The sequence below is a fragment of the Carcharhinus amblyrhynchos genome, chromosome 12 (genome assembly GCF_965287045.1).
Source record: "Carcharhinus amblyrhynchos chromosome 12, sCarAmb.v2.hapA, whole genome shotgun sequence".
Taxonomy (NCBI): domain Eukaryota; kingdom Metazoa; phylum Chordata; class Chondrichthyes; order Carcharhiniformes; family Carcharhinidae; genus Carcharhinus; species Carcharhinus amblyrhynchos.
Window position 1 is genome coordinate 26,059,573 of NC_137335.1, and position 22,584 is coordinate 26,082,156.

The window sequence follows — 22,584 nt, forward strand, 5'->3', positions numbered from 1 at the left end:
AAACTGCTCAGGCAGGATCTGTGGAGAGAGAAACAGCGTTGTTATTTTGAGACCAATATGTGTCTTCTTTCAAACGTGTTTGGAACTTTGGATCCTATTCCAAACAGGAGTCATATTGGACCCAAACATTTCTCAATCCACAGATGCTGCCAGACCTGCTGAGCTTTTCCGGTACTGTTTATATTTCAGATCTCCAACATTCACAGTTTTTTGCTTTTATTTTAAAACTTCCTATTTACACTTATGACTCATTAAAATGAGCAAAGTTATGAATTACAGTTCCTTGCTATTGGAACACAGTTCAAATAATTCAGTGTAATGTTTGAAATTGCGACTTGATTCATTTTACTTCAGATACGTACCTTGAGTATTTACACTGCTGGAGTTCAGTTGCTCTGGAAGATCAGAGTTTATTGACACCTTTGGTTGAGGGTAAAGTGCTTGTGAAGACTGTGGTGCGAGATTAGGGGTAGAAGTTTGGACAAGATCTGATTCTGTAGCATCACAGGTTTGAGTGCTCATAAAACTACTGGTGCTTTTTTTTGCAAAATTTGACTTCCTTCTCATGACTTTGTTTTTGTTCCTCATTGGCCTATTGCATGAAAAAGGAAATCTTCTTGATGAAGTATTTGACTTGAGCTCTAAGGGTTCATTTTCACTGCTGCTGGTGCTGCTCAGTTCATTATGTTTCACTGTTGACGCCATTGATCTACAGTGTATGGAATGCTGAGATGCTTGAACTGCTGTGTTCATTTCTTCCATTCCACTTGGAGCATCACTCGCATAGTCTGCATCATCAGACATGTCCAAGTTCTTATCAGTCTGACCAGAATTTTGTAGAATTTCTTTTATGGGTTGTTGATGACATTGAGATTTTGGGCCATCACTCTCATTGTCCGTGCTATATACTTTAGAACTTGATTCACATTGTGTTCCGTGATTTTGTAAAAGAAAATCTGTTCTATGTTCATTGCTCCCATGTGCTGCTAACCCTATGCTTACAGCACTGTCTTTGATTTGCTCATTTCTAAAATTTGCACTATGGCATGGTAGACCATCAGGAGTAACTTGAACTATTCTGTCATTTATTTTTTTAAAGCCAATGCTTGGATTTTTTATGTCAAGGGATTTTCTGGAACCTCTGGCATTGGCTGCATCTTCATTTTGCTCTTTCTCTGCCTGTTGTTGGAGCATTCCAGTTGTTTGGTTTGAAGTCATTGTTCTGTTGGCGCTGAGGTTTTCCAGATGAGAAGTGTTACTGAAACGTGGCTGCTCATTTAGAGATTCCTGCAGTTGGTTGGTTTTACTCTGTCCTATTTGTTGCCCTTGGTGCTGCTCTTCCATACTTTCATGACAAAAACTGCTACTTGAATTCTTTAATTGTGAATCAACTCCAATCAAGTGCTGACTTTCTTGAGTATGTAAACTTCCAGTAGTGCTTACTTGGGATTCCCCTAGAGTAGTTATTTCTCCTGCTTTACATTCCTGCTCTATTTGTTGGCTTCCACCTTTTCTGTTATCAGAGTATTTGTGGGGTGATTCAAAGAAGGTTGCCAATTCTGCTACATTTATGTCACTTTGGATACCCTCGTCTGTACTATTCTTGATTTCGTCTAGTTTTTCCTTTTGCCTGTGATCTTTCATCTTGCTATTTGTCAGGGCATTATCATTGGAGGCAGACTTCTTTGCTTTGGATGCGATAAGGACTGAACTATTAACTTGCTTTTGCAAAGCTGATTGTTTCTTAATCTGAAACTTTTCATTTTTGCTGTGCATGGGTACGGAAAGTCGACGTTGACTGCTGAAACTAACTTTTCTAGGAACCCGTTTGCTCAATTCGCAGTCTGCGGTCCGGTTTTGTTCCTTGAAGACATTTTCTTTGTTCTTCTCAAATCGTGCAATACCTTCTCCTCGCTTCAGGAAAGACTTCTTTGGAGCTGCCTTCACTTCATTTATATCCTGTAGAACAATCAGAGGTTTATTTTTGAATTTATTTCTAAGAAATGCTTCGCAGTAACTATTACATGTATGATGAGTGTTATGCTTTTTCTAAAATATGATCCTTTGCAATTGTTTAAATTAATGTATTTTCTTTCTGGTGGAATGCTCTCGTCCCACCCGCCACAGAAATTGTAGAGGGTGGGGCAAGCATGGCCGGAGAATCCCACCCAACATGTTCATGATGAACACTTCTATTCGTGTGCATATTAGCCAAAAAGGTCAGGGGTTGAAGATATGTACCAAGATCTGTGAATTTTCAAAACTTTCAAGTCACTTTAAACAGCTCCACAAATGATATTTTGCCTCTAGCCTCTCCTTTCTTTTTAAGAAATAACTTGATTTACATATTAATTGCCCATTAAACGCTCACAGAAAATCAGTGGTCATAATTAGTAGTAATATTATAATTGTTAATGCAATGTCAATCAATCTCTCTGGCCCAGGAGAACAATTAAACTGTTGAGTCTCATTTTTGCCAATTGAAAATTTTTGTTAAAAGATTTTAAAAATGATTAAGCTTAAATGTTTACGTTTTTTTCTCATAATCCAGTCTTTCTGTCCTCCTCTTTGGACAGAATTTTTACAGCCAAGCGAAGATGGTTACATTGTGGGAGGGATTTTGAAATCTATGCTGGGTTGAGATCAGGGTTTCACCAGGCAAGATAAAGGTGACTGGGGAATCCCCTTTCATCTGTTGGGTAAATAATTAATTAAAAAGCCAATTAGGAACTTTTTTAACACTGGATTTGAGCACCAGGCGCCTGTTCTTGGTCTTGTCAGCTACTTGCCATGAACACTAGAGTCATAGAGTCATAGAGGTTTACAGCATGGAAACAGGCCCTTCAGCCCAACTTGTCCATGCCGCCTTTTTTTTAAAACCCTAAGCTAATCCCAATTGCCCGCATTTGGTCCATATCCCTCGTACCCATGTAATTATCTAAATGCTTTTTAAAAGACAAAATTGTACCCATCTCCACTACTACCTCTGGCATCTTGTTCCAGACACTTACCACCCTCTGCGTGAAAAAATTGCCTCTCTGGGCACTTTTGTATCTCGCCCCTCTCACCTGAAACATATGCCCTCTAGTTTTAGACTCCCCTTACCTTTGGGAAAAGATATTGACTATCTAGCTGATCTATGCCCCTCATCATTTTATAGACCTCTATAAGGTCACCCCTTAGCCTCCTATGCACCAAGAAAAAAGTCCCAGTCTATTCAGCCTGTCCTTATAACTCAATCCATCAAGTCCCGGTAGCATCTGGGTAAATCTTTTCTGCACTCTTTCTAGTTTAATAACATCCTTTCCATAATAGGGTGACTAGAATTGCACACAGTATTCCAAGTGTGGCCCTACTGTCGTGTACGACTTCAACAAGACATTCCAACCCCTGTACTCAATGTTCTGACCGATGAAACCAAGTATGCTGAATGCCTTCTTCACCACTCTGTACACCTGTGACTCCATTTTCAAAGAGCTATGAACGTGTACCCCTAGATCTCTTTGTAACTTTCCCCAACGCCGTACCATTAACTGAGTAAGTCCTGCCCTGGTTCAATCTACCAAAATGCATCACCTCACATTTGACTAAATTAAATCCTATCTGCCATTCGTCAGCCCACTGGCCCAATTGATCAAGATCCCGTTGCAATTGGAGATAACTTTCTTCACTGTCCACTATGCCACCAATCTTAGTGTCATCAATCAAATTTGTGAGATATGATTTTCCACTCACAAAGCCATGCTGACTGTCCTTAATCAGTACTTGTGTCTCTAAATGCCTGTAGATCCTGTCTCTCAAAATACCTTCCAATAATTTACCCACTATAGATGTGAGGCTCACTGGCCCGTAGTTCCCAGGCTTTTCCCTGCAGCCCTTTTTAAACAAAGGCACAACATTTGCCACTCTCCAATCTTCAGGCACCTCATCCGTGACAATGGATGATTCAAATATCTTGGCAAGGGGACCCACAATTTCCTCCCTAACCTCCCACAATGTCCTGGGGTACACTTCATCAAGTCCCAGGGATTTATCTACCTTGATGCGCTTTAAGACTTCCAGCACCTCCTTCTCTGTAATATGTACAGTCCTCAAGACATTTATTTCCCCGGAGTTCCCTAACATCCATGCTTTTCTCAACAGTAAATACTGATGAGGCATATTCATTTAGGATCTCACCCACATACATAAATACAGGACATTGAGGGACGTATAATGTTTAATGGGAAGCAAAGCAGCAGGTTAGCATGTAGGGAGAAGGTTTCAACTGCATGGAAAATTATGAAAAAAAGTTAAAAGGAAGGAGAACTCAGGAGATGTTATTAATGCAGGGTTAGGATTCAAAAAGGTATAAAAACTAGCATAAAGACACTTTACCTAAATGCCTGTAGCATTCAAAACAAGGTAAACGAGTTAATGCAAATCATCGCGAATGAACATGATTTGGTGGCCATTACAGAGATATGGTTGCAGGGTGGTCATGACTGGGAGTTAAATATCCAGGGGTATCACACTATTCAGAAGGACAGACAGGAAGATAAAGGAGGTGATGTAGCTCTGATATTTAAGGATGACATCAGGGCGGTAGTGTGAGATGATATAGATTCTATGGAGAAAAGGGTTGAATCCATTTGCGTGGAAATTAGAAAAAAGTGAGGAAAAATGTCACTGACAATAAAGGAGGGTATCAAACTGAAAGAAAATGCATAAAAAGTAGCAAGGTTTAGTGGAAAATGAGAGGTTTAGGAAATCTTTAAAGGTCAACTGAAAGCCATGAAAAAAGCTATAAAGAAAAGTATGATAGACTATAGAGTAAACTAGCTCAGAATATGAAAACAGATAGCAAAAGATTCTACAAATATATAAAACAAAAAAGAGTGGCTAAGGTAAACATTGGTCCTTTAGAGGATAAGAAGGAGGATTCAATAACAGGAAATGAGGAAATTGGCTGAGGCATTGAATAGGTAGTTTGTGTCGGTCTACTCAGTGGAAGACACAAATAACATGCCAAAAATAGATGACAGGAAGGCTATGGCACATGAGGACCTAGCAATGATCATTATCACTAAAGAAGCAGTGTAAACTAAGCTAATGGGGCTGAAGGTAGACAAGTCTCCTGGCCCTCACGGAATGCATCCGAAGGCACTAAGATGGCGGGGGAAATAGCAAATGTGCTTGTGGTAATCTACAAAAATTTGCTGGATTCTGGGGTGGTTCCCGCAGATTGGAAAACAGCAAATGTGACGCCACTGTTTCAAAAAGGAGGTAGATAAAATGTGGGTAACTATAGGCTGGTTAGCTTAACTTCTGTAGTGGCGAAAGTGCTAGAATCTATCATCAAGGAAGAAATTGTGAGACATCTGGATATAAGTTGTCCCATTGGGCAGATGCAGCATGGGGTCATGAAAGACAGGTCATGTTTAACTAATTTACTGAAATTCTTTGAGAAAATTATGAATGCAGTGGAATATGGGGAACCAGTGGATGTGGTTTACCTGGATTTCCAGAAAGCATTCAATAAGGTGCCGCACAAAAAGCAGCTGCATAAGATAAAGTTGCACAGCATTATGAGTAACCTATTAGCATGGACAGAGGGTTGGTTAACTAACAGAAATCAAAGAGTGGAGATGAATGGGAATTTTTCTGGTTGGCGATCAGTGACGAGTGGTGTGCCTCAGGGATCAGTGGTGGGACAATTGTTTACAATTTATATAGATGATTTGGAGTTGGGGACCAAGTGTAGTGTTTTAAAGTTCGCAGATGACACTGAGCAAAGTGTGCCGGGGACACTGAAAGTCTGCAGGGGGATACAGAAGTTTAAGTCAGTGGGCAAGGGTCTGGCAGATGGAGTACAATGTTGGCAAGTGTGAGGTCATCCATTTTGGTAGGAATAACGGTAAAATGGTCTGTTATTTAAGTGGTAAAAAATTGCAGCATGCTGCGGTCCAGAGGGACCTGGGCGTCCTTGTGCATGAATCGCAAAAAGTTGGCTTGCAGGCGCATCAGGTGATTTAGAAGGCAAATAGAGTTTTGTCCTTCATTGCTAGAGGGATGGAATTTAAAAACAGCAAAGTTATGTTGCAGCTGTATAAGGTGCTGGTGAGGCCAAACATGGAGTACTGTGTACAGTTTTGGTCTTCTTACTTGAGAAAGAATATGCTGGCACTGGAGGGGGTGTAGAGGGGATTCACTAGGTTGATTTTGGAGTTGAGGGGGCTGGCTTATGAGGAGGCTAAGTAGACTGGGACTATACTCATTGGAATTCAGGAGAATGAGGGGGATCTTATAGAATCACGTAAAATTATGAAGGGAATAGACAAGATAGATCCGTGGAGGCTGTTTCCACTGGCAAGTGAAATTAGAACTAGGGGGCATAGCCTCAAAATAATGGGGAGCAGATTTAGGACTGAGTTGAGGAGGAACTTCTTTACCTAAAGGGTTGTGAATCTGTGGAATTCCCTGCGGTGAAGCAGTTGAGGCTATCTCATTGAATGCTTTTAAGGAAAAGATAGATAGATTTTTGAACAGTAAAAGAATTAAAGGTTATGGCGAGTGAGCGAGTAAATAGTGCTGAGTCCACAAAAAGACCAGCCATGATCTTACTGAATGGCGAAATAGACTCAAGGGGCCAAATGGTCTACTCTTAGTTCTTATGAGGTGCAAGTTGGCTATGATAGATTTGGGAATGTCACTTAAAGGGATGATGGTGGATTGATAATGGCAAACATTCAAAGAGCGCATGGGTGAACTGCAACAATTGTTTAGTTTTGTCTGGTGCAAAAGTAAAACTGGAAAGATGGCCAAACCATAGCTTACAAAGGAAATTAAGATAGTATTAGATCCAAAGAAGAGTCAAACAAATTAGCCAGAAAAAAAAATAGACCTGAGGATAGAGAGCAGTTTAGAATTCAGCAAAGAAGGACTACGGGACTGATTAAGAGGTGGAAAATAGAGTACAAGAGTATGGTTGTGGAGAACATAAAAATTGTAAAATTGTAAAAGTTTCGGTATATGATGAGAAAAGGGTTAGTGAAGACAAATATGGGTCCCTTACAATCAAAAACAAAGGAATTTGTAATGGGGACTAAAGAAACGGCCAACCAACTAAATATATACTTTGGTTCTGCCTTCACAAAGGAGCACACAAATAGTATACAAAAAATGTTGAGGAAACAGGATTTAGTGAGAGGGAGTAACTGAAGGAAATCAGAATTAGTAGAGAAATGGTGTTGGGGAAATTGATGGGATTGAAGGTCGATAAAGCCCCAGGGCCTGATAATCTGAATTGCAGAGTACTTAAGAAAGTGGCCTTAGAAATGGTGGATGCATTGATGGTCATCTTCCAAGAATTCATAGGCTCTGGAATAGTTCCTACAGGTTGGAGGGTAGCTAATATAACCTCACTATTTAAAAAGGGAAGTAGGAAAAAATAAGCTCAGTAAGCCTGATGCCGATAGTGGGAAAAACTCTGGAGTCCATTATCAAGTATTTTATAGCAGAGCATTTGGAAAACAGTGGCAGTGTCAGACAGAGTCAGCTTGAATTTACGAAAGGAAATTAGGCTTGACAAATCTACTAGAATTCTTTGAGGATGTAACCAGTAGAGTTGATGAGAGGAAGCCGGTAGATGTGGTTTGTTTGGACTTTCAAAAGGCTTTCAACAAAGTCTCACGTAAGAGATTGGCATGTAAAATTAAAGCACGTGGGACTGGAGTTAGTGGATTACATAAGAACATAAGAAATAGGAGCAGGAGTAGGCCATCTAGCCCTTCGAGCCTGCCCCGCCATTCAATAAGATCATGGCTGATCTGTCGTGGCTCAGTTCCACATTCCCGCCCTCTCCCCATAACCCTTAATCCCCTCGCTTATCAAAAACCCATCAACCCGCGTCTTAAAAATATTTAGCGAGGCAGCCTCCACCACTTCACGGGCAGAGAATTCCAGAGATTCACCACCCTTTGAGTGAAGAAGTTCCTCCTCAACTCCATTCTAAACCGCCCCCCCCTTTATCTTGAGGCTGTGCCCCCTAGTCCTACTGTCCTTTCTGAGCGGGAAGAGTCTCTCCACCTCTATCCTATCCATCCCATTCATCATCTTATATGTCTCAATGAGATCTCCCCTCATTCTTCTAAACTCTAATGAGTACAAGCCTAGTTCATTCAGCCTCTCCTCATAGCTCAACCCCCTCAACTCCGGTATCAGCCTAGTAAACCTCCTCTGCACTCCCTCCAAGGCCAAAATATCCTTCTGTAAGTGCGGCGACCAAAACTGCACACAGTACTCCAGCTGCAGTCTCACCAATGCCCTAAACAGCTGCAGCAAGACCTCCCTACTTTTATATTCAATCCCCCTCCCTATGAAGGCCAGCATCCCATTAGCCTTCCTGACCACCTGGATTGAGATGGATAGAAACTGTTTGGCAAACAGGATTTAGGAATAAATGGGTCTTTTTTCAAACAGCAAGCAGTCACTATTGGGGTACTTCATGAATCAGCGCTAGGACTCTGGCTATTCAAAATATATATTAATAATTTAGATGAGGAACTAAATGCAATATATCCAAATTTATAGATGACACAAAGTGGGTGGGAGGGTAAACTGTGAGGAGGATGTAGAGATCCTTCAGGGTGATTTGGACAAGTTGAGTGAATGGACAAATTCATAGCAGCTGCAGTACAATGTGGACAAATGTGAAGTTATCCACTTTGGTAGCAAAACATGAAGATTGATCCAAATGACTATAGATTGAGAGAGGGGAATGTGCAATGAGGCCTAGCTGTCCTTGTACACCAGTCACTGAAGGTAAGCATGCAGATGTAGCAAATGGTAAAGAAGGCAAATGGTTTGAAAGCTTTCATAACAAGATGATTTATGTACAGGAGCTGGGGTGTCTTGCTGCAGTTACACAGAGTCTTGGTGAGGCCACACCTGGGATATTATGTGCAGTTCTCTCCTTATCTGTGGAAGGATGTTCTGGTATAGTGGGATTGTAACAAAGTTTTACCAGGCTGATTCTTGGGATGGTGGGACTGAGGTATGAGGAGAGATTGAGTTGGTTAGCTTTATATTCATTGGCGTTCTGGATAAGGAGAAATCTCATAGAAACCTCTTAAATTCTAACTGGACTGGACAGGGGAGATGCAGGACAGATATTCCTAATAGTGGGACAGTCCACAACCAGGAGTCATAGTCTAAGGATAAGAGGCAATCTTTTCGGATTGAGATGAGGAGAAATTTCTTCATCCAGAGGGTGGTAAGCCTGTGGAATTAACTATCACAGAAAATAGTTGAGGCCAAAACAATGTATGTTTTCATGAAGGAGTTATATATTGCTCTTGGAGTGAAAGAGATCAATGGATATGGGAATCAGTCTATTGAGCTGGATGATCAGTAATGATCATAATGAATGGCAGGGCAGGCTTGAAGGGCCAAATGGAAGGAGACTGTTCCTCCATCTCTCCACCTGACAAGTCATTCCCCTTTGGAATGCCAGGTTGTGTAGCAGGGCAAGCCACAATGATGCAGGACACCTTTTGGGGAGAGTACTGGAGAGAGCACAGCCTAACCAGTCCAACCATCTGAAATGTATCTTCAACATTTCAATAATAGATCATGTGGGTGAAAGAGCCACAATTGTATCTCTTCTCTGAAGCAATCTGTGGCCAACTAATGGGCATCATTAGCCATGCCTTTTGTGGGTAGTCATTGTCACTGATGAGCCAATCCTTGATGCACTGAGTGCAGATGTGAGCCACCACATACTTTGACAAAGCTTTATCCACAAAGTTTCCCTTGGGTGTCTGTGTGCAGTTTGCACATTCTTTGCATGTCTATGTGGGTTTTCTCTGGGTGCTCCAGTTCCCTCCCATAGTCCAAAAATGTGCAGGTTAGGTGGAGTGGTCATGCTAAATTGTCCCTTGGTGTGCTTAATGTCCAAGATGTGTAGACTAGGGGGGATTTGTGGGAAAAATATGTGGAGTTACAGGGATAGGGCCTGTGTAAGATGCTCTCTTGAAGAGTGGGTGCAGACTCGATGGGCCGAATGGCCTTCCTCTGCACTGTAAGGATTCTATGACAAGTAAAGGCATTGATGGCACCGTCTTTCACTCATCTGTAAGTATGAGAAGTGTCTTCAGAACATCCTTGATTGAGCTGCATTCACGTCTGCTCCAACCCCATGCCAGGGCTCAGCCATGACCAATAGGAAGGCAACGAGGAAACTGATGTTTGGATGATTTCTGAATTTTTCCATCCTGTTGGCCATAATGCTAGCCATTAGCGGGGCTGGAAAATCCTGCACAATGTTGGCATTACAATTTCTGCCATTAATACTAATCCTAGTGTCACCTTTTGGGAATTAAAATTAAGTAGAATTACTTTAACACTTAATTTTCACATATTTTTTAAATGTTGGAATTACAAAATCATTTCTATTAATAGTGTGAACAAAACTGGGTTTTGACATCAATGCACATGATTTTCTCACCTGGGGATCTTGCTGAAATAACTCTGAATCTACCTTAAGTAGTTCTTCAACAAAATCTTCAAACGTTTTTTGCTTTTCACCAATTCCAGGCCTGATGGGTCTATGAGAAACATTAACTGGGGTTAGATTTATATCCTTTGTTTGTTTTAAATTTCTAATATGTGAAGTTTATCTAAGTTCTATCAGCAAAAAATTTACAAAATGATTGGAATTTAGTGTGAAGTCAGCGTTACTGCAAGATCTTCAAACCACGTGCTGTTTCTGTATTCATTCATCAGTTATGAGCATCACTGGCTAGGCCAGCATACATTGCTTATCCCTAATTGCCCCTGAGAAGGTGGTGGTGTGCACCTTCTTGAACTGCTGTAATCCATGTATTGTAGGAACATCCACAGTGCTGTTAGTGAAGGAGTTCCAGGATTCAGCAACGGTGAATGCATGGCAATATCGTTCCAAGTCAGGATGGTGTATGGCATGGAGAGGAACTTGCAAGTGGTGTTCCCAAGCAACTGCTCCCTTTCCTTTCTGGTGTTGTAAAATCAGTCTGTTTTAACCCTTATACGGCGGACAAATAACTTTGAGTAGACGTCTTATTAGTACAAACAATATTTATTTAAACCCACACAATCAATAATCTTTCACCTGACCAACAATAAGTTATCTTACAGAAAATACTAGAACTCAAGTACAATACAAGACCTTGACTTAACTTTGCATGATTGATAAGTACCCAAACAGATATTGGCCTTATCTCTGCACTGGTCTTGGTAGTTGTCTGCGTAGTCTGGTCCTTTTGGTCTGGTGTGGCACTCTGGTTCTGATCTTCTTTCTTTCCTTCCTTCTCAGATGTGGTGGCTCTCCGTCGTTGTAGCTTGTTCGTGAGGTCAGAGAGAGAGATTCCTGGTTGTGCAGCGCCCTTTATACCCCGTTTGGTTTCCGACCCTTTTTGGCCATTGCCAGTCAATCGATCAGGACTTGATCACCCTGATCGATAAGAGTCCAATCAGGTGCTACCACGCCGATCTCTGGGTGTGTCCCCAGCAGCCATGCCTGTAGGTGTTGTAGGCACATAGGTCACATACCTTCCTCCTAAATAAGGATTCACGGTGCCCCTATGTCCGGTACACAACCCGGTGTGACTAGAAAGTCTCTTTCATCCTGGAGATGGCCCACATCCTGTGTATTCACTCATCAGGGTTGCAGCCTGTTTGTCTGTCTTTAAACTGCAGCCTGTCGGTTTAGTTTCTTGCCCAATTGTCCCAGAGTGCTTTGCGAAACACCATTTTAGATGGCCTGCTTGGCTACACTGGTAGTAGAGGTCATGGGTTTGGAGGCTGCTGTTTAATGAGTCTTGGTGAGTTGCTACAGTCAAAGGGAAAATGATAGAAGCTATTGTTAAATACTTTATAACAGGACAGTTAAAAAAAAGGTAACCAGCCAGAGCCAACATGATTTGTTGAAAGGGAAGGCATGTTTAGCCAATTTATTAGAGTTCTTTGAAGAAATAAGGGGTGTGATTCTCTGGCCTCCCAATCATGTGGCAGAACCAACTAGTCCTGCTGCTATCAATGGGATTTCCCATCGATTCCACCCCACGCTGCTGGAAAACCATGGTGAAAGTCCACTGACAGCGGAACTGGGAGATACTGTCAGCTGACCAGCCGGAGAATTTTGGCCAACGTGTGTTATGGATAAAGGGAAACCGGTGACCGTACAGTATTAGATTTCCAGAAGCCATTAGATAAAGTGCCACATCAAACAAAAATAACATTTCATGGTCTGCGGGGGGAGGAAATATTGGCATGGATGGAACATTGGCTCAGAAATAGCAAATAAGCATAAATGGGTGATTTTGGCAAAAATGAGATATAATGAGTAGTGTAGCAAAGAGATCAGTGCAAGAGCCTCCATTTTTTACAATTTATATAAATGATCTTAACGTACAGACCAAAGTTTGCTTGCTAAATTTGCTCATGACACATAAATAGGTAGGAAAGTTAAGTTGTGAAGGGGGTATCAGAAAACTACCAAAGGCCACAGACAGGTTAAGTGAGCGAGTGGAGATCTGGCAAATGGAGTATAATGTGTGAAAATGTGAAGTTGTTCACTTTGGCAGGAAGAACGAAAATGAAGCATATTGTGTAAATGGTGAGAGACTGCAGAGCAGTGAGATGCAGAGGGATCTAGGAGTCCAAGTACATGAATTGCAAAAGGTTAATATGCAGATACAGCAAGTAATTAGGAAAGCTAACAGATTTTTATCATTTACTGCAAAGGGAATTGAATACAAAAGTAGGGAGGTTATGCTTCAGTTATATAGTGTACTGGCGAGACCACAGCTGTAGTATATTGTACAGTATTGGTCTCCTTATTTAAGAAAGAATATATTTAGAAGCAGTTCAGGGAAGGTTTACTAGACTGATATTTGGAATGGGTGGGTTGTCTTACAAGAAAGGTTGGAAATGATAGGCCTGTATCTGCTGCAGTTTAGAAGAGTAAGAAGCGACTTGATTGAAATATTGACAGTGTGGATGTGGAAAGGATGTTTTCTCTTGTGGGAGAATCTATAACCACGGGTTACTGTTTAAAAAGGGGTCGTCCATTTAAGACAGAGATGAGGAGATAATTTTTTCTCCCCGACGGTCATGAGATTTGGAACTATCTTCTTCAAAAGGCAGATGAAGCAGAGTTTTTGAATAATTTCAAGGCAGAGCTCAATAGAGTCTTGTAAAACCATGGATTGAAAGGTTATCAGGGGTAGGTGGGAATGTGGAGTTTAGGTTACAATTAAGTTAGCCATGATTGTATGGAATACTGGAGCAGGCCCAAGGGGTTCATAGAATCCCTACAGAACAGGAGGTCATTTGGTCCATTGAGTCTGTACCAACCATGTCCCACCCAGGCCCTATTTTCGTAACCCTCATTTGCCCTGCTAATCCCCCTGACCCTAAGGTCAATTTAGCATTGCCAATCAACCTAAGCTGCACATCTTTAGAATGTGGAAGGAAAGCTGAGCACCCAGATACGGGAGAATGTGCAAACCCCACACAGACAGTGACTTGAGGCTGGAATTGAACCTGGATCCCTGGCACTATGAGGCAGCAGTGCTAACCACTGTGCCACTGTGTCACCTTGCCAGTTGAGTGGCCTATTCCTGCTCCTAGTTTGTATGTTCGCAGTATCTCTTGTAGATGGTACAGACTTAATGGACTGTGTGTCGTTGGTGGAGGGAATAAATGTTTAAGGTGGTGGATGGGGTGTCGGTCAAGAGGGTTGCTTTTCTGGTACAGTGTCAAGCTTCTTGAGTGGTGTTGGAGCTGCACTCACTCAGGCAAATGGAGTAGGCTATTACACTCCTGACTTGTACCTTATAGATGGTAGGCAGGCTTTGAAGGATCAGGAACTGAGTTACTCTCTGCAGAATTTGGAGCCTCTGATCTGCTCTTGTGACCACAGTATTGATGTGGCTGGTCCAGTTGAGTTTCTGGTCAATGGTAACTGCCAGGATGTTAATTCTGAGGGATTCAGTGATAATAATGGCATTGAAATTCCAAGTGAAGATGTTTAGATTAACAAATTTTTAAATAGGGAATTCTTGTCCACAATCAATTACATGTCCAAGATGAAACCTAAATATGAAGACAAAGCAGAACAGAAAAGATCAAAGCTTCTATTTATTTCTGGTTTTACTTTGTCAGGTCATAGATCAAAAACTTGGCGTGCAGATTATGGACTAATGCAGCCCAGAGCAGAAACGTGATCTAGATGTTCACTGAAGTCAGGAATTGAAGACAGATTTGTGACAAGATCCACAGAAACATGGTACATTGGGGAGACCATGCAGACACTACGACAATGGATTAATGAACACCGCCTGACAATCACCAGGCAAAAATGTTCCCTTCCTGTTGGGGAACACTTCAGCATTCAGCCTCTGATCTTTGGGTAAGCATTCTCCAAGGCAGCCCTCACGACACACAATGACGCAGAACCACTCAGCAGAAACTGATAGCCAAGTTCCACACACATGAAGACAGTAAGTTGCGGGGGTTACAGATAGTGTGGACATGAATCCGGGATCTTGGATACATGTCACACTATTTATAACCCCCACAACTGCCTGGGCTTGCAATTGCCATTTACTGTATGTTTCTTATTTGTATTAGACCTTCCAAAATGCATTACCTCACATTTGTCCAGATTAAACTCCATCTGCCATCTCTCTGCCCAAGTCTCCAACTGATCTATATCGTGCTATATCCTCTGATTGCTATCTGCAAATCCTTTGGTTGAGGGATAAATATTAGTGATTTAGGGAACACATTAAGGCTGTGTTGGACACACACAGGAGGCACTTCAGCTCAGAGTTAGCAAAATAACAATGATTTGGCAAAAAATGCACTGAAAACTTGTTTTATGCCCAAGAAATAAATCTATGAAATAACTGTCTTCTAATGCACTAAACATATAGTAACAAGACATTTGGCCAATATGGCACACAATCAAGGCAACTCACAACCAAATGTCTTTGACGTTGAACATGTTGAACAGAAAAATCAAAACACTAAATACTAAAGGTTGTCTCTCTAGTTAACTAACTACACTGAGAAGCATTTGAGAAAAGCAGGAAGGTGGGTGGCACGGTAGCACAGTGGTTAGCATTGCTGCCTCACAGTGCCAGGGACCTGGGTTTGATTCCCAGCTTGGGTCACTGTCTGTGCAGAATTTGCATGTTCTCCCCGTGTCTGCATGGGTTTTCTCCGGTTTCCTCCCACAGTCCGAAAGACATGTTGGTTAGGTGCATTGGCCTAACTAAAATCTCCCTCAGTATACCCGAACAGGCGCCGGAATGTGGCAACTTGTGGATTTTCACAGTAACTTCATTGCGGTGTTAATGTAAGCCTACTTGTGACACTAATAAATAAACTTTAAAAGCTGTCAGAGCTGCTGGAGTTAGCAATGTCACAATTGCCTGCAGAGTCTAGAGCTATTGAAATTGAGGCTGCCAATAGTAACGACCAAAGTTCAACCTCTGTGAACATTGTTCATCACTCACATGCCAGCAAATCACCTGCAAAGCAGCAACAAATCCTTATGAATAGAATTGCAACTTGTCCAAATAATGATTCCATGTGGCAGTCTTGCCCACAACAGATTAAGTGTCTTCCTGCCAGCAAACAGTGGATAATTGTGGCTTGTGGATAATTCAACCACTTTCCTCATGTTTGAAGCTCATCAGCAAAATAAACTACTCCCAACAGAAAGGTGCCAGGTACGATTACAGAATATAGCTAATGTAGAAGCTACATTCCTGTATATACATTGTACTCTCTTTCAGGCACAACAAACAGCCACTTACAACAGCGACCACTGGTTGTTCAGACATAGATGCTCTCGTAGATACAGGAAACCTGTCAATGTCGTGGGAAACAAAACATTTAACATTCTCTGCACACCAGCCAATACAAAAACGTTCCCTTACAACAGCCACAAACCACTGAAAGTTCTTGGGACTTTTGAAACCCTCATTCTCTCATTCAAGGTACTAGAATGAACATATTCTATGTTATATAAGACCACAAGATATAAGAGCAGAATTAGGCCATTCCGCCTATCACATTTGCTCCACCATTCAATCATGGCTGATATGATTCTCATCCCCATTCTCCCCATAACCCTTGCTCACCTTATTGATCAAGAACCTATCTATCTCTGTCTTAAAGACACACAACGAGCTGGCCTCCACAGCCCTCTGTGGCAATGAGTTTCACAGAGAAACAGATCTGCACGCGATTGCAGTCACTACGAATTGATAATTCTATATTAACAATTTTGTACATATGATCCATATCAACCATTGCCTAGCTAAAGATGAAAAAAAACTTAAGTGACAAGAAGATTGAGTACCAGCTACATGGCACTGTTAACTTGGAGACCAAATAGTTTGTGACTGTATCCTAAGCTCATGATCCTTAGAGTTAAGTAGCTCACCCTATGAGGAAACCATCTGTTGTGAGAGTGAGAATCTGTAAACAGAACATGCTCCCGGATTACAAGAGCAAGGTAAGTTTTGGTTTATCGCTGGGTCTGGCACATCAGAAAATGCTTAGGGATCATTAAACTAAAAGGTGGAAATCTCAACACAAGTCAGGCATCTGGGATCAAAAATATAGTTGTCCATCATCGACCCCCAAGGACTGTAAATAACATATCAGCAGAATCATATATCATGATGTAGCAATGTGGAACTGAAACTGGGTAGCCTTGCAATCAGATACAGACATGTTCAGAAATGCTCAGAACAGCTGCTTACAAAGCTTAGATTTTGCAAATGTTTCATTTGGGACCTTTCCACCTTTGCATCTAATTTCCAAAGATAAGTTAACCTGGTTCTTCGCACAAAGTTCGCAATAATAATCCAATTTTACACGAAAAGCCAACAGTTAGTTCTCAGTTTAGCACTGAAAGAAAGGTGTGGCATGAACGGAAGACCTTCAGATGGGAGGATTGTGTAGAAATCAGCCCTCATTAAGTTGAGATGGGAGGGCAATGTGGGTAACAGAGGTCTGAGTCAGGGCAATGAAGCGAGTCATCAAGGAAGGGAGCTGAGCTGTAATCAAAGAACGGCATGTTTTGGGATCAAGGCCAGTTTTAGAATTAGAGAATCATAAAACAAAACAGTGTCAGTTTGGTCCATTGACTCTTTTTCAGCTCTTTTGACATTCCACTCTCTTATCTATCTCATCTCCCTGCATTGTTTTCTACTTCAAGTATTATCCAATTCCATTTAAAAGCTACCAGTGAATCTTTTTCCGGCACCCTGTCAGGCAGTGCAATCAAAATCCTGGTCATTCATTGAATAAAAAAAGCTTTTCCCTTTTTTTTGCCAATCATTCTATATCCGTATCAATCTTTGGTTTTGATTCTTCAGTCATTCAGGACAGCTTATCTTCATTCTATCTAAACCTTTCATGCATTCAAACAACTCAATCATTTCACATAGGGTTTGGCAAGGGAATATAGCCACGTGAGGAGCAGATCTGAGTACCAAGCCCACAAAAAAGATGTGGGTTAGATCAGATCACCTTGCAGACAAAATTAATAGTTACCATTGGGTCACCTACCATTGATAGGCCTTCATTAACAGTAGGATAATTAATTACAAGTTACCATTCCTCTACATATCTCAACCTGAAGTACTCAGGTGGTATTCCAGACATAAGGCTGGAATTTTACCACCACACCCAGGGCGCAGCTTGCAAAACGGAATTCTCTGTTGGCCTCGGGCAGCGTTTTACCGAGCGAGGTCGTAAAATATCGGCCAAGAAAGTTATTACTTCAAGATATGATCAAATAGCAACTGAGAAAAGACACATGACAAATAGGAAATGGTTACAAATAAAAGGCTTTTAATGTTATAAAAGAACATTCAACATAAGGCATGCTTTATTCTTACCTTTCCTCTAGACCTCCTGTTTTCTTGGCATTTCTCTTAATTCCAAATGGAGTGACAGCTCGTTGCTCTGTTCCTTGTTCACTTTTCTCCTCTTTGATTGGTGTAAGATTTCTCAGACAGGTTTCATCCTCAGGAATACTCTCATCTACAGAAATGGCATAACTTAATTCAGACAAGTTTCATCTGTTTTTATACAGAGAAACACGCTGGTTTTTTCACCAGAAACAACACTGCCACTTTTTGATAAGATTCCCCCAATGTCTCCAGGTCCCTGAACACCTTGATTTTAAAATGTTCATCCTTGTGTTCAAACGCCTTCACAGCTCTCGCTATATCAACTCTAACCCTCAAACCTTTCTCCAGTCTTGGCTCGTTTCAAATTCTTACATCCTTCTTCCTATTAACAGCCATGTTTACAGCTGCTGGGTCAGTCTACTGGCAGCACCAATAAAATGAGAAGAGGCATTTCCATGTGCCCTGAAGTAGCTCTATGTAATCACAGACCTCTTATCGTATAAATGCAGGTGGCATGGGAATATGCCCAAGAATGAATGAGAAGTGTGTTATTTTGTTCTATAAAAGGGAGAGTACCATAAGAAAAAAGTTCTGGATTTTCCTTTGCCTTCAATTGTTTTTATCTTACCTATACTTGTTTCTGCCTCCTCCATTGGTGATTCCTGCCTGGTAATCTGTTTCTCAGGATTCTCGTTGGATGAACTCTTCACCAAAACAGAGTTTTCAGCAGTTGAATCAACTGTCACACAAAGCACAAAGTGATTGCTAGCAAGAATGTTAAAAGACATGTTTATGGGTATTTCAATTTATTAACTGACAGAATAAAAGAAATTCCAGCCTCATGCTCATTAAAGTAGTAGAAAAGTTTGAACATTTATATCCCTAAGCATCAGTCCAAAGATGCGCAGGTTGGGTGGATTTGATTTGATTTGATTTATTATTGTCACATCTACGAACATACAGTGAAAAGTATTGATTCTTGCGCGCTATACAGACAAAACATACTGTTCATAGAAAGGAAACAAGAGTGCAGAATGTAGTGTTACGGTCATAGCTAGGGTGTAAAGAAAATCAACGTAATGCAAGGTAAGTCCATTGAAAAGTCTGATGACAGCAGGAAAGAAGCTGTTCTTGAGTCGGCTGGTACATGACCTCGGATTTTTGTAACTTTTTCCCGAAGGAAGAAGGTGGAAGTGAGAATGTCTGGGGTGCGAGGGGTCCTTAATTATGCTGGTTGCTTTGCCGAGGCAGTGGGAAGTATAGACAGAGTCAATGGATGTGAGGCTGGTTTGCATGATAGATTGGGCTACATTCACAACCTTTTGTGGATCCCTGCGGTTTTGGACACAGCAGGAGCCATACCAAGCTGTGATATAACCAGAAAGAATGCTTTCTATGGTGCATCTGTAAAAGTTTGTGAGAGTCGTAGCTGACATGCCAAATTTCCTTTGTCTTTTGAGAAAATAGAAGCATTGGTGAGCTTTCTTAACTATAGTGTCCGCATGGGGAACCAGGATAGGTTGTTGGTGATCTGGCCACCTAAAAAACTTGAAGCTCTCGACCCTTTCTACTTTGTCCCCATTTACGTAAACAGGGGCATGTTCTTCTTTATGCTTCCTGAAGTCGATGACAATCTCCTTCATTTTGTTGACATTGAGGGAAAAATTATTGTTGCCATACCAGTTCACCAGATGCTCTATCTCATTCCTGTACTTTGTCTCATCATTGTTTGAGATTTGACCCACTACAGTGGTGTCGTCAACAAACTTGAAAATTGAATTGGAGGGGAATTTGGCTACACAGTCATAGGTGTATAAGGAGTATAGTAGGGGGCTGGGAACACAGCCTTGTGGGGCACCAGTTTGAGGATGAGCTTGGAGGAGGTATCGTTACCTATCCTTACTGATTGTGATCTGTGGTTTAGGAAGTTCAGGATCCAGTCACAGTGGGAGATGCTGAAGCCCAGGCCATGAAGTTTGGAGACGAGTTTCTTGGGAACAGTAGTGTTGAAGGCTGAACTGTAGTCAATAAATAGGAGTCTGACATAGGTGTCCTTGTTATCTAGGTGTTCCAGGGTTGAGTGCAGGGCCAGGGAAATGGCATCTGCTATGGACCTGTTGCAGCTGTAGGCAAACTGTAGTGGATCCAGGTAGTCCGGGAGGCTGGAATTGATTCATGCCATGACTAGCCTTTTGAAGCACTTCATAATGATGGATGTCAGAGCCACTGGCTGGTAGTCATTGAGGTACCAGGATGATGGTTGTCTTCTTGAAGCAGACAGGGACCTCAGATTGTTGTAAAGATAGGTTGAAGATGTCTACGAATATTCCCGCCAGCTGATCCGTGCAGGATCTGAGTGCGCGTCCAGGTTCCCCATCCAGGCCAATTGCTTTCCACAGGTTGACCTTCAAGAAAGCTGCTCTGACATCTGCAAATGGTGACCCCAGATACAGGTTCATCCAGGGTGGAGGGCATGCTCTCACTGAGCCCTTGCTCAAAATGGGCATAGAGTGTATTCAGCTCATCAGAGAGGGATGCATTGAAGCTGGTGATTTTATATGCCTTCATTTTAGAACACAGAACATTACAGCGCAGTACAGGCCCTTCAGCCCTCAATGTTATGCCGACCAGTGGATCCAATCTAATGACCCTCTAACCTAAACTATTCCAATATTATCCATATGCCTATCCACTGACCATTTGAACGCCCTTAAAGTTGGCGAGTCCACAACTGCTGCAGGCAGGGCATTCCACGCCCTTACTACCCTCTGAGTAAAGAACCTACCTCTGACATCCGTCCTATAATTACCACCCATTAATTTAAAGCTATGTCCCCTTGTGTTAGCTATCACCATCCGAGGAAAACGGCTCTCACTGTCCACCCTATCTAACCCTCTGATCATCTTGTATGCCTCAATTAGGTCACCTCTTAATCTTCTCTCTAACGAAAATAACCTCAAGTCCCTCAGCCTTTCCTCATAAGACCTTCCCACCATATCAGGCAATATCCTGGTAAACCTCCTCTGCACCCTTTCCAATGCCTCCACATCTTTCTTATAATGCGGCGACCAGAACTGTATGCACTACTCCAAGTGCGGCTGCACCAGAGTTTTGTACAGTTTCAACATGACCTCACAGCTCTGAAATTCAATCCCTCTACCAATAAATGCTAACACACCGTACGCCTTCTTAACAACCTTATCAACCTGGGTGCCTGATATGTCTTGCAGACCTTGCCAATAGTCGTCTGGGATCGGTGTGGCTAGCTTGGGATTCTAACTTGGTCCGGTATTGTCTTTTAGCATCTTTGATGGATCTCCTTTGATTGTATCTGGCTTTCTTGTATAGGTCAGTGTCGCCTGACCTGCACGCCTCAGACCTGGACTTTTGCAAGTTGTGAATATCCCTGTTCATCCATGGTTTCCGGTAGGGGAACACATGGCTTTGCTTCTTCGGCACACACTTACTAATGAAATCAGTTATTGTAGTGGCGTACACGTTCAGGCTGGTCACAGAGTTTTTAAATACTGACCAGTCCACTGACTCCAAGCTGCCCCATAGGAGATCATCTGATTCCTCAGGCCAACATTGCATGACTCTCTTTGATGGATCCTCCCACTTCAGTTTTTGCTTGTAAGCCGAGAGCAGGAGCACATCCTTGTGTTCTGATTTGCCAAAGTGCGTAGAACGCATAGAGTGGTAGGCATTTTTGATATTTGTGTAGCAGTGGTCTGGGATGTTTGGGCTTCTGGTGGAGCAGGAGACATGTTAATAGTAACTTGGTAGTATGCTCTTGAGCTTGGCCTGATTGAAGTCCCTGGCCACGATGAACAAGACCTTGGGATGTTTCGTCTCAAGGCTATTCGTTGTGGTGTATATTTCATCCAGTGCGATCTTCACGTCCGCATGGGGTAGGATGTAAACTGCCAACAGGATAACAGAGGTGAATTCCCGTGGAAATTAGCAGGGGTGGCATTTTAGCATCAAGTATTTTAGGTCTGGGGAGCAGAAAGTTGATAGCAGTCATGATGTGAAGATGCCGGCGTTGGGCTGGGGTAAACACAGTAAGAAGTCTGACAACACCAGGTTTAAGTCCAACCAATTTATTTGATAGTAAACTCACCTTTGATAGTTCACTATCAAATAAATTGGTCGGACTTAAACTTGGTGTTGTCAGACTTCTTACTGAGCAGGAAGTTGCCAGTGTTGCTATGTTTAGGCACCACGAAGTGTTGATTAGAAGCAGATCCCCAACTCCCCTAGCCTTGTCTGAGGCCGCTGTATAGCCATTCGATGGATTGAGAAGCCCTCTGTCAGTAGGGCACTGTCCAGTGAAGCAGAAGTGAGCCAAATCTCCATGAAACAGAGTACACAGCAGTCCTTCAGTTCTCTTTGGAAAGTGAATCTGGCTCTAAATTCATCTAGCTTGTTTTCCAGAGACTAGACATTTGCAAGCAGTGGGCTGGGGAGGGGGGCTTTGGGACCACATTGTTTCACTCTCACCTGCAGGCCTGCACATTTTCCACGCTTCCAGGAGTGTCTGCTTCTTTTCAAACCTGGGAGACAGTGAGAGTGGTTTGCGGTGTTACGGGTATGGTTGTGTCCAATAATTGGCCAAGGTGAATTG

The 22,584-nt window shown here is 42.0% G+C and overlaps 1 protein-coding gene across 1 annotated transcript in view; it reads right to left on the minus strand.

Moving 5' to 3' along the window:
• The window catches only part of LOC145350701 (centrosomal P4.1-associated protein-like), a 73,318-nt gene extending 54,573 nt beyond the window's left edge, over nt 1–18,745 (minus strand). The window contains exons 1-4 of the mRNA XM_080199910.1: nt 18,586–18,745; nt 17,943–18,087; nt 10,487–10,586; nt 363–1,959 (exon numbers count right to left, since the gene is read on the minus strand). Coding sequence (XP_080056036.1) covers nt 363–1,959; nt 10,487–10,586; nt 17,943–18,087; nt 18,586–18,745 — 2,002 coding nt within the window. The remainder of the gene's footprint in view (nt 1–362; nt 1,960–10,486; nt 10,587–17,942; nt 18,088–18,585) is intronic.
• Nucleotides 18,746–22,584: the final 3,839 nt, after the last annotated feature.